Genomic DNA, 15,577 nt, shown 5'->3' with positions numbered 1-15,577 from the left:
GGAAAGGCACTATTTTATAGATTGGGAAGGGGAGAGAGAAGTCCTCTTTCAGGTGACATTTGAGCAGAGACTTGAATGAAGAGAAGGATGAGAATATCTGAGACAAGGAAGAAAGAGCATGTGCAAAGGCCCCGAGGAAAAGGCATATTTGATCTGTTCACATACAAGCAAGAAAGCTGTAAGGGCTGCCACCAGTCTTTTTTTTTTTTTTGCGCTACGCGGGCCTCTCACTGTTGTGGCCTCTCCCGTTGCGGAGCACAGGCTCCGGATGCGCAGGCTCAGCAGCCATGGCTCACGGGCCCAGCCGCTCCACGGCATGTGGGATCTTCCCGGACCGGGGCATGAACCTGTGTCCCCTGCATCGGCAGTCGGACTCCCAACCACTGCGCCACCAGGGACAGATATAACTGCCACCAGTCTTAAAAGCACCTCTGTGGGAATGTGTAAAGCCAGCTCTTCCTCTGGAGAGACTTCTGTCCTCACTGGGCTCTCCCACTCCTCTCATACCCGCATGCAATGAACCAATGGGTCTAGAGTAGACTGTGTATGGGAGAGGGGGCGAAACTACAGGAGATGAGGTCTGAGAGGTAGTGGGGACCACATCGTGTGTGACCTTATAGGTAACTGTAAAGATTCCAGATTTGGGGACTTCCCTAGCAGTCCAGTGGTTAGGACTCCACACTTTCACTGCTAAGGGCCCGGATTCAATCCCTGGTCAGGGAACTAAGATCCCATAAGCTGCACGGCACGGACAGTAAAAAAGAAAATAAAGAGTCCAGGGACTTCCCTGTTGGTCCAGTGGTTAAGAATCGGTCTTGCAATGCAGGGGATGCCAGTTCAATCCCTGGTCAGGGAACTGAGATCCCACATGCTGCAGGACAACTAAGCCCGTGCCTCAACTAATGGGCCTGGGTACTCTAGAGCCCGTGCACCGCAACTAATACCTGATACAGCAAATAAATAAATAAACATTAAAAAGAAAAAGAGTCCAGATTTTACCCTGACCAATATGGGTAGCTTTCAGCAGGTATGGGGCAGAGGGATGTGATTTGACTTTTTATCTTAGAAGAATGATTCTGGCTCTCGGGCGATGAACCCACTGGATTGGGATAAGGATGGAGGCAGCGGGACCAGTTAGGAGGCTGTTGTAATATTAAACAAACTAGAGTCGAGGACGACTCCAAGGTCATTAGCCTGCACAATGGGTAGAATGGAGGTGCCGTTTACTGATATGTGGGAGGACCAGGAAAGGAGCAAGCCTTGTGGGGAGGGGAGAGTCAGAAGTTCAATTCTGGAAATATTAGGTATGGAATGCTTAATAGACATTCACACAGAGAAGTCGAATCAACAGATAACTGTGGTTCAGGGCAGAATAAACCAATTGGGTTTAAAAAAAAAATCGACGAAAGAAATCTATATTAAAATTTAGCATTCAGGGCTTCCCTGGTGGCGCAGTGGTTCAGAGTCCGCCTGCCGATGCAGGGCACGTGGGTTCGTGCCCCGGTCCGGGAAGATCCCACATGCCGCGGAGCGGCTGGGCCCGTGAGCCATGGCCGCTGAGCCTGCGCGTCCGGAGCCTGTGCTCCGCAACGGGAGAGGCCACAACAGTGAGAGGCCCGCGTACCGCAAAAAATAAATTAATTAATTAAAAAAATTTAGCATTCAACATAAAATAGGATTTTCTTTGGAAAACCACTTACACTTTTCAATACAAAAATACTAGAAAGACTGAGTTTGAAGTACCAGTTTATGTCTGTTACAAGAATAACTATGGTCCTAAGAAGTTACCTCGACGGGTGATCTGCAATTAAAGCAGTACCTATCATTTTCCCCAAAAATACTGAAGGAAATAACCACAGATATAGTATGTATCCGTTTGCTTTTAAAAATTGTTCAGTGCTTAAGTGCCTCCCCCACTGAAATGTAACTTCCGTGTACTAGGGGCCATTCTGATGTGAAGGCCTTACAATACCTAGTATTATGCCTTGTCAGCAGAAGGCCCTTAATGCATGATGGCTGGACTTAATAATGTATGGAGAGGGCATTACACAAATCATCAGCTCAGCTTCCAAAGAATAATGGACGTAGGAGTTGGCCTGGGGGCTGTAGGGGCAATGGGGCATTTAGCCCTGGACCAAAGCCTTGAGTCTAAATCCAGTGTCACTTATAAATACGGTTTGACCGAAAATCCTAACACAGGGTCCTCGACCAAACAGTGCTCTTTCACTCACTGGATTCAGTCCTGGCTCTGTCAGTCACAAGCTAGCAATCCCCATAAATAAGTCTTCTTTTTACGTGGCAGGGGTAGGAGTAGGAAAGGACTGAAGAACGAAAGACAGCTGGGAAAATGTGAATGTCATCTAGACATCAACACAGCCAAGTGGTGTTCCTCAGCCACGGTTCAAGTACGCCCAGCATATCCGGGGCATCCAGATGGAGCATCATAGTATTAGTGAGTTTAAAATGGAAAGTTACAAAGTCACAGACAAAATCTGCATGATTGTTAAAGAAACTTTCCCCTTTGAACTGGGCTGCTCTGGGTTACATGTCCAGAATCCCCTTCCCCCTTTCCCCAGAAAAACATTCACATCTGTCTGTCCTTAGGGTTCTGAAGGTGTTAAGTGTGAGAGACATTCCATTAAATCATTATCAGCTAGCAACACTGCAGCTGGAATTAATCTACCAGTCTAGCCCCAGCGAAGAAACTGAGCAGCAGGGAATGGGCCATGGGGATGACTTCTGATCTGTGGAAAGAAAGGGTACAGGAGGCATTTCCTGGTGGGAAGAAACACAAGTATCCTGGGTTTCCCCGGGGAAAGACGGAAAGAAAGAGAGGAAAGGGATGAGAAGCATGGAAGATCGCTTCCACCTACTCTGCCTACAGCTGCTGAGACAGAGGCTGGAGGTGAATCTGCCCTGGAGACTCCCATTTGTCTCGCGGGCACCCCCGTCCTTGCGCCCACCCAGAGGAGACCTCCCAGGGCAGGGCTCTGAGCCTGACCCGGTGGGCGGTTCAGCAGCATCTCTGATATGCGATTGAGGGACGATCAATACAGGAGCTCTGAGTAACCGGACGGCGCCCCACTGCTTCCCCGCAACATGTCACAGCGGGGCGTTCTGCATATCCCAGGCACAGCCCTCAACAGACATACCTGTCTCAGCATGGATCTGAAAACCATGTATCGGAGCCGCTTGGTGAGGATCTCTCCGGCCTTGCCAAACGTGTAGCCCTGTGAAGAGTAACATGCCCCGAGGGAAAAGACTTGTCAGAGACCCAGCCGCTGATGACACAACAGGAGGGGGACTTGGTGTCACCGCTAAAGCAGGACACCAGACAAAGTCAGAAAGCCCAATTTCAAGGCGTGGCTCTCTTTCGGTGACAGTGTACTACGGCGGGTAGCCGCACTGCTGGCAGAGCCGGGATCGACACTGCCGCTCCCCAGGTGGGCCCGTCGGGGATTTATTAGGACGTGGTTTCTCTGTCCCCCGTTCCCCCTCCCGCTTATTTCTCCCCGTGAAACAGGGTCTGTCACTCAGGAAGCTGGGGAGTTGTTCCCAAGGCAGAAGGCACTCTAAACCGGGGGTTTATATTACGTATCATCCAAACCAGAACATTTTTGAGCGTGAGAAGGGGGGATGTATCATAAGTACACCAGGACCCGAGGTGCAACCTGGGAAAACAAGAATATGCAGCCACCCCGGCCATAAAAGATACAGACAACAAAGATATCAAATTCTTAGTTTCCAAGTTAAAAAAAAAAAAAAAGCCAAAGTCTAGGAGCAAAATAGTTGGAAAGACTTACGGAGAGAGAATTTTCTGCACTGCCCTTCCCCTTTCCCCAAGGATATAATCTGTGTCTGGGAGGAAAGAAGAGAGTTTGGGGAAAGAAGAAAGTAAGATGTGATTGTATGGCCATGCTGGGCCCTGGCTGGGGAGGAACGAGGACAGACCCTCATCCCAGTGAGTTTGGGGATACAGGACCAGAAGGAAGCATTGCTCCCCTTTCTACCTGGAGCGCTGGGGAGTGGCAGTTTACGGATGAGGCTTGCCACACAATGGCCTGCAGAAAGCTGAGCGGAAATGGCTGGATGATGTATCAGAAGAGGAGAAGCCCTAATAACAGCCTAGTGTGTTGGACGTTACGGAGAGCAAGGGAAGAAACACGTGCAAAGAACACTCTTCCACGTGCTCCTGACCAAGGAAGACAGGTTGGACCATGTAACGGAGGGCCACCAGCCCCTCGGGTCACCAGCATGAGGCAGGGGGGCAGGGGAGGTGCACAGACCACCACCCTCTGCCCAATGCTGTAATGCTGCCTAACCCTTCTGCGAAAATAGACACCAATCCAGGGAGAAGGGGGAGAGGGAGAAACCCTGGATTAACTGAGTTGAGGCCTGAAGTTATCAAAATGATTAACTTTACTTGGAAATGACCAGATGAAGGTTTCTGCTATCAGACTGAATGAAATCTGAACTATCTTGCCCACTACAGGAATGTTACTGTTGCTATCTTGTTGAGAACTTTCATTAAGTACTTCACAAACATTGTAAGTCCTCAGGACAAACCTATAATCACCACTTTACAGAAGAAATGGAGGTTTAGAGAGGCTGGTAAATTGCCGGAGGCTACAGTTCTAAGGTGGCAGAGTTGGAATCTGAATCTTCAGTCTAAAAGAATCTTAACCAGAATGAGAACCCAGAGCCTGGGATTTAACCCCACAGTCAGCTCCTTCCTTGTATTTCTAAATGAGGAGTTGGCATTCTAACATCACCATTAGGCACTGTGCCACCTCTACACTTCTGAGGTCCTGGGATTCAGAGCCTTTGTTTTCACCTTGGTTTGCCAAGCAAACCAGGCTCCAGTTTCTCTGAGCATCATTATGTTACAAAGGTACCACTTTAACTGCCTTTGCTTCACCAATTCATATCTCCAGCTCAAAGCCTACCTCCCTCCAAATTTCTTAACCAACTGCACCCGCAGCAAGCTCTACCTTCTCCCAACGCCTATGGCATTAATAGTTGGTAAGGCAATCTCACATACAATTAGAGTATCACATTTATTCTAGTATGATCAAATTCCCCAAAGAGACTTCCAGTACTCAGTAACAAGAGTCCAGAGCTTTGGACCTCCTATCATGTCCAGAAAAGTGTTCTGTCTGTTCAAAATATGAATACATGCTTACACCATGTAAAATAAAGAGACCTATTGAGAGTTCTATCTTAAAAAATTACATGTGACTAATCATTCATTCATTTAATAAGGGATTGTGTTTACAACTGCCTCACACAGACCTAGGAACTTAGTCTTATCATCTCTTTTAATCATCAAGCATCAGCTACCATTATCCCCATTTTACAGATGAGGAAACTGAGGCTTACACAGTTTAAGTTACTTACTTGCCCAAGGACACAAAATTAGCAACTGGAGTAACTCATACTTGACCCTAGCCTAACACCAAAGCCCACACTGTCTTACCATGCTGAGCTTTTTAGAGCACTTAATTCCTTGCAATTTCATCTCAGCCAAATGATTAGCAACTTGTAAAATCTGAGTCTTTACAAAGGTTTCCTACAGTTTTTGTTTGAAGACTGACATTTTTCCATCATTAAAAGTGTTCCTTCTCCTTTAGCAACAGATAAATGATAAACTCTTCAAACATTTTTAAAATCAGTGTAACTGGCTTATGGGGTTCTGGGCTTTGTTGTTGCTTTTAGAACACTGGAAGACATTTCTCTAAGCATTTAAACTGACTGGCAGTACTTATATCCAAACATATGTCCAAGGCTCCCCTAAATCCCATTTTTTAGAGCCTAGTGTCAGCAACAAATTGGTACTTGCCATGTTCCTCTACAAGGATTAAATCATGTGCTGCTGCAGCTGCTGACTTTCAACACCCCCTGAAAGGAGTTCAGGGTGGAGAGCAGAAAGGAGGCACTCTGTGTTCTGGTAAAAACTGGCAGAACAGGTCTTCAGATAGATATTTTCAGGAGCCAATTTTATGAGCCCAATTCCTGTATCTCCTCATATCTAGAAAAGCACTAAAATCCTTCATGGTGACAACTGCTCCTCGTGACTAACAGAAACCTGCAAAAAATATGTGCTTGATTGCAATGTACTCCCCCTTCACCAAAATCATATATATACTGACCTTCCCCTCTCCCTCCTAGGAGCAGTTTCTCCAAGCTATCTGAGATGCTGTCTCCCTGGCTGCAGTCCTCATCTTGCCCCAAATAAAACTTAACACATGGGACTTCCGTGGTGGTGCAGTGGTTAAGAATCTGCCTACCAATGCAGGGGACACGGGTTCGAGCCCTGGTCCGGGAAGATACCACGGAGCAACTAAGCCTGTGTGCCACAACTACTGAGCCTGCACTCTAGAGCCCACGAGCCACAACTACTGAAGCCCACACACCTAGAGCCCGTGCTCCACAACAAGAGAAGCCACCACAATGAGAAGCCCTTGCACCGCAACGAAGACTAGCCCCCGCTCGACGCAACTAGAGAAAGCCCGCGCGCAGTAACAATGACCCAATGCAGCCAAAAAAACTTAACTCATGACTCTCACACTGTGCATTTTTTTAAGTCAACATTAGCTTTCATTTCCAATCACCAGCTTAGATCAAATACTCTCTGCTCCCTCTGACTTCATTAACATTTCCAGTTGGGGGAGGAGAAGGTGGGAAGGAAGTAAGCAAGGGAGCCAGAGGAAGCAAAACATCTTTGTTTTAAAAATGTCAAAACAAGTGGCTGCTAACAGCCCAGCAACTAGAGGAGCAATTCTACTAAAAAGCAAGTTATTACACAGATGTTTAATAAATTCCCCCAGTTGAACAATGGTACATTTCTCAAAGTGAAAATGTAGACACTTACCTGAAGGAAAAACGTAATAAAAGAAATAATTCCAAGGATTAGAAACAAGAGTGAAAACAAGTTACTATTCTGTCGTTTGGTTTCAGGATCGTCATCTCTGGTAAAAACCTGTCAAGAAAATATTTAAAGGGTTTTCAGTACCACTGAAGAAATCATTCAAAGTCTGACCCATTTTGCATCTAGCAGAGTATTCGGGGCCAAGGGAGCCTTAGTATGTGGAGGTCAGGGTGGCTTCCCTAAAGGGGGACATATTTTGCCTTCCCTGGGGACCAAGAGTGGTCCTGTCATTCATCAGTCTATCCAGCTCTTTTTCTGCTCATACTACTTCTTGGAGTAAGAGTGCCACAAGGGGGCGCCACACCCACCACAGCAGAATTGGGAACAAATACTCTGCTTCCTTTGACAGGAAACTACACTGTGTGTCGATCTATTGTTTTACAAGTTGGACATTTCGAACTGTCCCAAGGTGTCTAGAGACACATCTGCTGATGTGGTTTCGGTGAACCCAGGAAAGGTGCTCATTCATTCAGCCCAGGCCTCTCCAAAGAAAGGCGGTTCCTTGAGCCAGCCTCTGTAGGATGGCCAGTTAGATAGCCAGTGGGCAACTGCAGCCAGCTGACCTAGAACCACATGTGGAGACCTCGGTTAGAAGAGCTTACAGGATGCCCTGGGCTTCAAGAACAGAGAATAACCATGCCACAGGGAAAGAAAATCACCTCCCTTCACAGTGGGCCAAAATCAGTCTTGTGAGAGCCATATTCCTAAGCCAACCCAGACAACTTTACCCTTATAAAGGGGGAAAAAAAAAAAAAGCTTTTTGGAAGAAGTTAAATTAATTTTTCTTGATTCATTCCAACAAAAATAAAACCTGGGCTCCCCTGGTGGCGCAGTAGTTGAGAGTCCGCCTGCCGATGCAGGGGACGCGAGTTCGTGCCCCGGTCCGGGAAGATCCCACATGCCGCGGAGCGGCTGGGCCCGTGAGCCATGGCCGCTGAGCCTGTGCTCCGCAACGGGAGAGGCCACAACAGTGAGAGGGCCGCAGAGCGCAAAAGAAAAAAAAAAAAAAAAAAAAGACCTAACAATCAGTGAGCTCTTACTCTGTGCCAGGCGTTATTCTAAACAAACTCATGTATACTATCCTTACCCTCACAACCACCTCCTGAGGTTTGTTATCATCACCATTTTACATAGACGGAAACTGAAGCACAGAGAAGTTAATTAACTTGTTCAAGGTAACACAGCCACCAAGTGATGACCCAAGGCTATACCCCCAAGCAATCTAACTCAGAGCCCACAATCCTAAATTCTGTGTTACAAACCTTCAATGAGGCAGAGAGCTTGTTCCCTACCCAATATCTAGGATTTAATATGTCTGCCTTGGACCACCTGTTTCCAGGTCTGTTGTTACACGAGGAATGAGGAAAACCTAAAATTTGTAAGTTTTTGTTATACACAGCCAAATCTATTCCTAACTAATCCAATTCCTTTTCTTTCCCTGATGATGCCACTGTCTACCTCTGTGCCTGCAAGACAAATGTTAGAACAGGGACCGGCCCCAGCCAATCTATGGTGGCTATGGAACACAACCATGTTTCTTTGCTTCTGAATGGTTACTTGTGCACTACAATGACAAGGTTGAGCATTTGCAACGCAGACCATCTGGCCTGCACAGCCTAAAATATCTACTCTCTTAGCGTTTACAGACAAAGTTTGCTAACCCCTGGCCTAGAACATATGCTCCATGGAATCAGACACTTCCTCCCTTTCCTGGTACTTTTTCAGCACGCAGAACAGTACGTGCACAAAGCAGACAATGAAGATATTCCTTGAAGGACTACATCAAACATGTGAACGCCAACCGGAAATAAGTTAGCCAGGCATAGGTGGACCGGCATATTTATGTATCTTTTAATATAATCAAAAGTTAGCGTTTGGTCTATATTTTGTGTAGTGATCCATCTCTTTCTCTACAATGTTTCTAGCAGTTATGGCAAAGGTGTCCTCAGCTTGTCTGAACATCTGTCATTAACAGAGGGCACTCCTGCCTGGATTGTAACTTCTTTGTTGAAAATGCCGAAATGAAAAGCAGGTGCAACCGGCATCTGTCAGCCTGCATCTTTTGGAAGCCGTCCCATTTGTTTCCTCTTAACACGTGGGATGGACATCTCACAGAGGCCCAGCGCTCAGCCTGCTTATGTCCTGACAAGCACATGAGTCAGAGAGCAGCTCTGTCTTGAGCCAGTGTGATGAACATACGAGGAAGTCTCTTCGCACCCTGGCGATAGGACAGTTCCACTGGACTCACAGTCCAATGACGGCAGGTAGGGGACAGTCATCTAAGTCAGTTTCGTGGACTATTTTTCAGGGATCTCATTCCCAGGGCCCTAGGATAGAAAGCAAATGCCACGACCAAGGAAGCTTTGAAAAATTAGTTTTCCTATCACAAACAAGACTTCTATTCCTACATCTACAAGCTGGTTAGTGTCATATGAAGGTGAGCTGCATGTTTTTGTGGTTTCTGTATAAAGTTACAAACACAAACAGTTCATTCTTTAGTCAGGACTCATAAGTAAATCTCCAAAATGGACATAAACACTTACCCCTATAATCCTTGAAAATATTACTGAAAATGCTGGTTGCAGACCTCCATTTACAATGGCACAAAATATACCAACCACAAAATAAGGCCATTCAGTTATATTCAGCTTCAGAATCCTCCAAAAAGAAACTGGAGGTACATTTTCATCCTGGAGAACACAAAATAATACAACAAACTCGTCAGGAAAGAACTGATACTTAACTGATTTAATTGATGTACAGTTCTTCTGTATGCAGAAAAATTTTTAAATGAATATATCTTTTTCTTACTTCCTTATCAACTGATGGCTATTTACCTTAAAAAAAAAGTGCTGACAGATTCTGTTATATCGTTCCTTTATTTCTTAAAAATAAATGATTCCATAAACATTTAAGTCTGACCTGACAGTTGGAACGTGACAAGTATATTTATAAGTAAGGATGAAAGAACAAAAATGTTTGTGTTTGAAGACCCACTGTAATCTATCTCTTTAAATTATAAATTCTAATTCTAAAATTCTTGTCCTATAAATTCCAACTTGAGTCTAAAATGTTGAGATTTGGATTTGTGGAACAGGCTAGGGGATAGGACAGGAGGATTCTGGATAACCATTTCTTGTTCCCACTCGTATCCCAGCCTTAGCCCACTGGTGAAGACATAAGTCCACAGCCTCCTCCGTACCGAAGTCTCTTCTGTACTAAGCTTTCTGTTTTGGCTTTGTGGTCCATGGATACTCTTGCGAGTTGATCTTCTTCTTATTAGACTGGATCCTAAATCTTTGGGGGACGTGTCCAAGGCATCAATTTCACTTTCGGATCCACCAGCTGCATTTTCTAATTCAATATCATTTCCTTTTGTCTAAAATAAATAAGAAATATGCATAAGTTGGTTAGACTCAGTTAACCAACAAAAACTAATCGCTTAGCAGCAAATATCAAGGAAATGGCAATTTAAGTCTGTATAGGAAAAGGATAAAGTTAAACTGCTATTTTCTGGTGTGATTATATTTGAAAATTAAAACCACTAAATGAGTATTCTCAGAAAATATGCTGAAACAACATGGCATCCGTTCCATGTATCTAGTCATATACTTTTTGTGGGTGTTTTTGGCTCAATCATATTTGCTTTGGACCCGTGTTATCAACAGAAATACGGTGCAAACCATATTGTGAGCCACAATTTTTTTCAGTAGCCATGCTAAAAAAAGTAAGAGAGGAAATATCAATTTTAATTATATATTTTATCTAACCTAATGTACCCAAGGTATTAGATCAACATGTAATCAGTGTAAAGACTTGTTGAGATATCCTGCTTTTTTTTTGGTAAACTAAGTCTAAGTCTTTGGACTCTGGTATGCATTTTCAGCTTACAAACACTTCAATTCAGATTAACCACCGCTGAAGTGCTCAATAACCACATGTGGCTAGTGGCTACTTGAGTGGATAGCTCACCTTTAAGCCTTTTTTAACTTTACTTTTCTCTAATTATCCTTCTTTATGTTCCCTCCTTTCAAGAGAAAGAAAAAACCTCTAAAAAACACTGGTCGGATCCTGAATCCCACCCAAGTATTTTCTCCCTCTTCTCAAGATAATCAATGGTAACATTTATTTATAGCACTGAACACAGCAAAATCAGCTTATGCCTAACATATCGTGCTTTAGGAAAATGCTAGAGTTAGACTATACCTGCATTGTGACAAGCTTGAAGTAAATGCCTTTCTCCTTCATGAGTTCATCATGACTGCCTTTCTCCACAGTGACTCCATCATCAAGACCAGCAATGACATCAGCATTACGAACTGTGGACAAACGATGCGCGATCACGATGGTGGTCCGGCCTTCTCTGGCCTAAAGAGAGAAAAATTTGGTTTTGGAATACAGGAACAACTATCTGGAAAAACTCATTAATTCAAGTTATATTTACTGACCACCAATGCCTTGGATATTGCAAAACTGTGTAAGCTATATAAGACAGTCTCTGCCTTCAGTAAATGTACAGTTAGTGGTTTAAAGTGATGTTCTAAAAAAAATTAAAAAATAATAAAAATAAAATGATGTTCTATTATAACTATAAACACAAATATGATAGTCTCATATTAATATTATGTAAGCCTCTAAGTATTTTAACTCAACCTCTCGTAGCCTGTTTATAGTAATCATCAGGGGCTTATATAAAGTAAAACACCCTACAGCCCAAGAATTGGTCAATCAGAGCAGGTACAGGCCAGTTGCTACACTGGTGCATACGAGCTAGCATCAGTCCTGGGAATCACCATGTCCTATCTCACAGGACATTTGGATGATCAAGACAAATAATAAATGTGAAGCAACAAAGTACAGACTTCAGCGTTGTACTGATCTGAACTCAAATCTTAGTTCTGCCATTTATGAATTCCAGGAGTTTATACAAATCTTTTAACCTGTGTGAGGCTCAACTTATTCATATATAAAATGGGGATAATAATATAGTGCTAATTTTTAGAGTAGTTGTGATAACTACAACAATGCACAGGAAGCACTGTGATGTACACAGTAAATGCTTAATAAATGATTCTTATTCCTAGGGAGAAGCATCATGGAAAACTGAAGAGCTACGTAAATGTTTAAACGCCCAATCTCATTTTTATTTTCATATGGAACAGAGCCAGAGAACTAGAACTCGCCTGAGATTTCTTTAACCTTTGTAACTCCCAGTGCTTATAACGTTTGTTACTCTATATTTCTCTCCAGGAACTAGCAATAAAATTCTCAAAACAAGCTAACAAAAAAAAAAAGGTATCAGGATCAGTATGAAAAAGAGAAGTGAAAAACTCTGAGAAGAAAAAAAAAATACATGTCAGAAAAATACTCTCTAGGTGGTAGCAACTAGAAAGTAGAGAAGGCACCGGATCAGCTCCATGGATGCTTTCAAAAGTCGGGGATGTGGTATTCCCCCCCAAAATGTGCATGCTAAAGAAAAGGTATTTTTAAATGCAACCTTTCTAAATTCATTTTATTTATAATTTAATACATAGTGCCATGGTAGAATTATAAGAAAATACAGATGTGACATTATAGATAAGCAAAGTGAAGGGGGAAAACGCAGCCACAATCCCATCTCTTTCTATTTTGGTTCACAGAAGTTTTAGTGACCTGCTTTTTCTTCTCTCAACAATCTATTACGCACTCTGACAGAATGTTTAGAGAAACAGCGTTGTTCTGTTATTACACAGAAGAGGAACTGGAGCAAATATGAGTTCATCTTTTTTTTTTTTTTTTTGTCGAGGGCCCTCCCCTGCTTGGGTCTCTCCCGTTGAGGAGCACAGGCTCCGGACGCGCAGGCTGAGCCGCCATGGCTCACGGGCCCAGCCGCTCCGCGGCATGTGGGATCTTCCCGGACCAGGGCACGAACCCGCATCCCCTTCATCGGCAGGCAGATTCTCAACCACTGCGCCACCAGGGAAGCCCGTGAGTTCATGTTTGAATTCTACTGGGACACTTCAACTTGGAGCACTTATGGGTTAAAAGGTTTCCCCGTTTCTTGTCCTCACAGAGTTGGCCTGGTTACCATCATACACCAGAGACCAAGCACAGTGCCCGGCACAGCACGAGCACTCAAGTCCAAACTGGTGAATGAGTCACACAGACTCGAGAACTGCTGGAAGGTCAAACTCTGTTGATGGTCAAGGACATTTCATGGCTCAGGTATGTTTCCAACATCGGCAGCTCTCCGGCACTTTCCTGAAGATAACAGGTTTCTCATTTCCCACAGAGTCTTCAAGAGGCATCTAACATGCTGGAAACTGTAAACCTTCCTCTCGTTGACAACAACAAAAACTCACAAAACCTAAATAACAGGGTCATCGCTAAGGCTCATAAGTTTTCAAGATAACAATAAGAATCCACCTGCCAACACAGGGGACATGGGTTCGAGCCCTGCTCAGGGAAGATCCCACATGCCGCAGAGTAACTAAGCCTGTGTGCCACAACTACTGAGCTCACATGCCACAACTACTGAAACCCACACACCTAGAGCCCATGCTCTGCATCAGGAGAAGCCACCGCAATGAGAAGCCCATGCACCGCAACAAAGAGTAGCCCCTACTCGCTGCAACTAGAGGAAGCCCATGCACAGCAATGAACACCCAATGCAGCCAAAAATAAAGGAAAAAATAATAATTTGCAAGTGTCTTTAAATGAAAGCTTATTCATGTCTACCTAAAAAATACCAGAGAAATAGAGCGAAGTTAAACAAACAGACCCAAAGAGGCCTGATGGTTTTAACAGCTTTAAGCATCACTTTAGAAGAGATTTTAGAAAAAATATCAGGGAGATCAGCTCGGTGCTTTGTGACCACCTGGAGGGGTGGGATAGGAAGGGTGGGAGGGAGGGAGACGCAAGAGGGAAGAGATATGGGAACATATGTATATGTATAACTGATTCACTTTGTTATAAAGCAGAAACCAACACACCATTGTAAAGCAATTATACTCCAATAAAGATGTAAAGAAAAGAATTAACAATGGAATGTTCTTGTGCTTATAAATCAGCTAGGTTTGAAATGAGGTTCACCCACCTTATCCAGGGCCACCTGAACCACCGCTTCGCTCTCAGTGTCCAGTGCTGAGGTGGCCTCATCCAGCAGCAGGATCTTGGGGTTGCGAACCAGAGCCCGAGCGATGGCGATTCTCTGCTTCTGTCCACCACTCAGCTGGGCCCCTCTCTCTCCAACCAGGGTGTCAAATTTCTACAACACAGAAACCACAGGAGGATTAAGCAATAGAATAAGCTATCTCAGCTCAGATTATAAGATGGCAAGCAGGGACTTCCCTGGTGGCGCAATGGTTAAGAATCCACCTGCCAATGCAGGAGACCCGGGGTCAAGCCCTGGTCCGGGAAGATCCCACATGCCACAGAGCAACTAGCTCTGTGCGCCACAACTACTGAGTCTGCGCTCTAGAGCCCGCAAGCCACAACTACTGAGGCTGCATGCCACAACTACTGCAGCTCATGTGCCAAGAGCCTGTGCTCCACAACAAAGAGAAACCACCGCGATAAGAAGCCGCACACTGCAACAAAGAGTAGCCCCCGCTCGCCGCAGCTAGAGAAAGCCCGCGCACAGCAACGAAGACCCAACGCAGCCAAAAAATAAATAAATTTATTAAAAAAAAAAAAAAAAGATGGCAAGCAATCCCATAAACAACCCAAGCCTCACAGGCAGTATGGTCCAGTTCCTTAAACTTAGTAATAACCAACCCTAATTAAAAATAATATGTATGTCTACTACTAGTTGATGCTGCTAGAGCTTTAAAATCTGAAGTCCTCTTGATTTCCCTTCTTAGGAGGTTCCTCCAGTTTACAGTCATTTCCTAACTTCCTATGCATCAGGCCAGCATTTTATAACCCTCTCGCATGACAAAGATCGAGAAGGACTTACATTAGGCAGTTTCATGATGAAGTCATAGGCGCTGGCTTCCTTCACAGCTTTCTCAATCTCATCCATGGTTACATTTTCACGGCCGTAGCGAATGTTCTCGGCTATGGTGGTAGCAAACAACACAGGTTCCTGACTCACCACACCGATAATTTCCCGCAGATACCTGACATTGATGGTCCTGATGTCCTGTCCGTCAATACTGATCTGAAATAAAAAGTAGGTGTGATATTCACACACTGCAGACTTGTGATGTATAATCTGCAAAGGTAACTCAGTGCCGCAGCACCTAGTTCAGCAAGTCATCTCACCACGCCCTCCGTGGGGTCATAGAGCCTCTGTATCAGCTGGACCGTCGTGCTTTTCCCACAGCCGCTGTTTCCAACCAGTGCCACCGTCTGCCCGCTCTCTACCTTCAAGTTGAGGCCCTTCAAGATCTATCATGATGAATGAGAAATAAACTTAAAGGCAATACACAGATTTTGAGACTATGAACTCAATTCAAAACTAGGTTTAAGGGCTTCCCTGGTGGCACAGTGGATGCGAGTCCGCCTGCCGATGCAGGGGACACGGGTTCGTGCCCCGGTCCGGGAAGATCCCACATGCCACGGAGCGGCTAGGCCCATGAGCCACGGCTGCTGGGCCTGCGTGTCCGGAGCCTTGCTCCGCAACGGGAGAGGCCACAACAGTGAGAGGCCCACGTACCGCAAAAAACA

General features: G+C 44.7%; 1 protein-coding gene across 1 annotated transcript in view; it reads right to left on the bottom strand.

Moving 5' to 3' along the window:
- The window catches only part of ABCB1 (ATP binding cassette subfamily B member 1), a 105,380-nt gene that overhangs the window by 31,080 nt on the left and 58,723 nt on the right, over positions 1 to 15,577 (bottom strand). The window contains exons 10-17 of the mRNA XM_027102795.1: positions 15,173 to 15,298; positions 14,865 to 15,068; positions 14,004 to 14,174; positions 11,135 to 11,296; positions 10,131 to 10,307; positions 9,472 to 9,618; positions 6,872 to 6,979; positions 3,153 to 3,230 (exon numbers count right to left, since the gene is read on the bottom strand). Of these exons, the coding sequence (XP_026958596.1) occupies positions 3,153 to 3,230; positions 6,872 to 6,979; positions 9,472 to 9,618; positions 10,131 to 10,307; positions 11,135 to 11,296; positions 14,004 to 14,174; positions 14,865 to 15,068; positions 15,173 to 15,298 (1,173 nt within the window). The remainder of the gene's footprint in view (positions 1 to 3,152; positions 3,231 to 6,871; positions 6,980 to 9,471; positions 9,619 to 10,130; positions 10,308 to 11,134; positions 11,297 to 14,003; positions 14,175 to 14,864; positions 15,069 to 15,172; positions 15,299 to 15,577) is intronic.

Source organism: Aethalodelphis obliquidens, unplaced genomic scaffold (assembly GCF_003676395.1).
Source record: "Aethalodelphis obliquidens isolate GAN/ISIS:26980383/991018 unplaced genomic scaffold, ASM367639v1 scaffold5, whole genome shotgun sequence".
Classification (NCBI taxonomy): Eukaryota; Metazoa; Chordata; class Mammalia; order Artiodactyla; family Delphinidae; genus Aethalodelphis; species Aethalodelphis obliquidens.
This window is presented reverse-complemented; position numbering and strand designations above follow the sequence as displayed.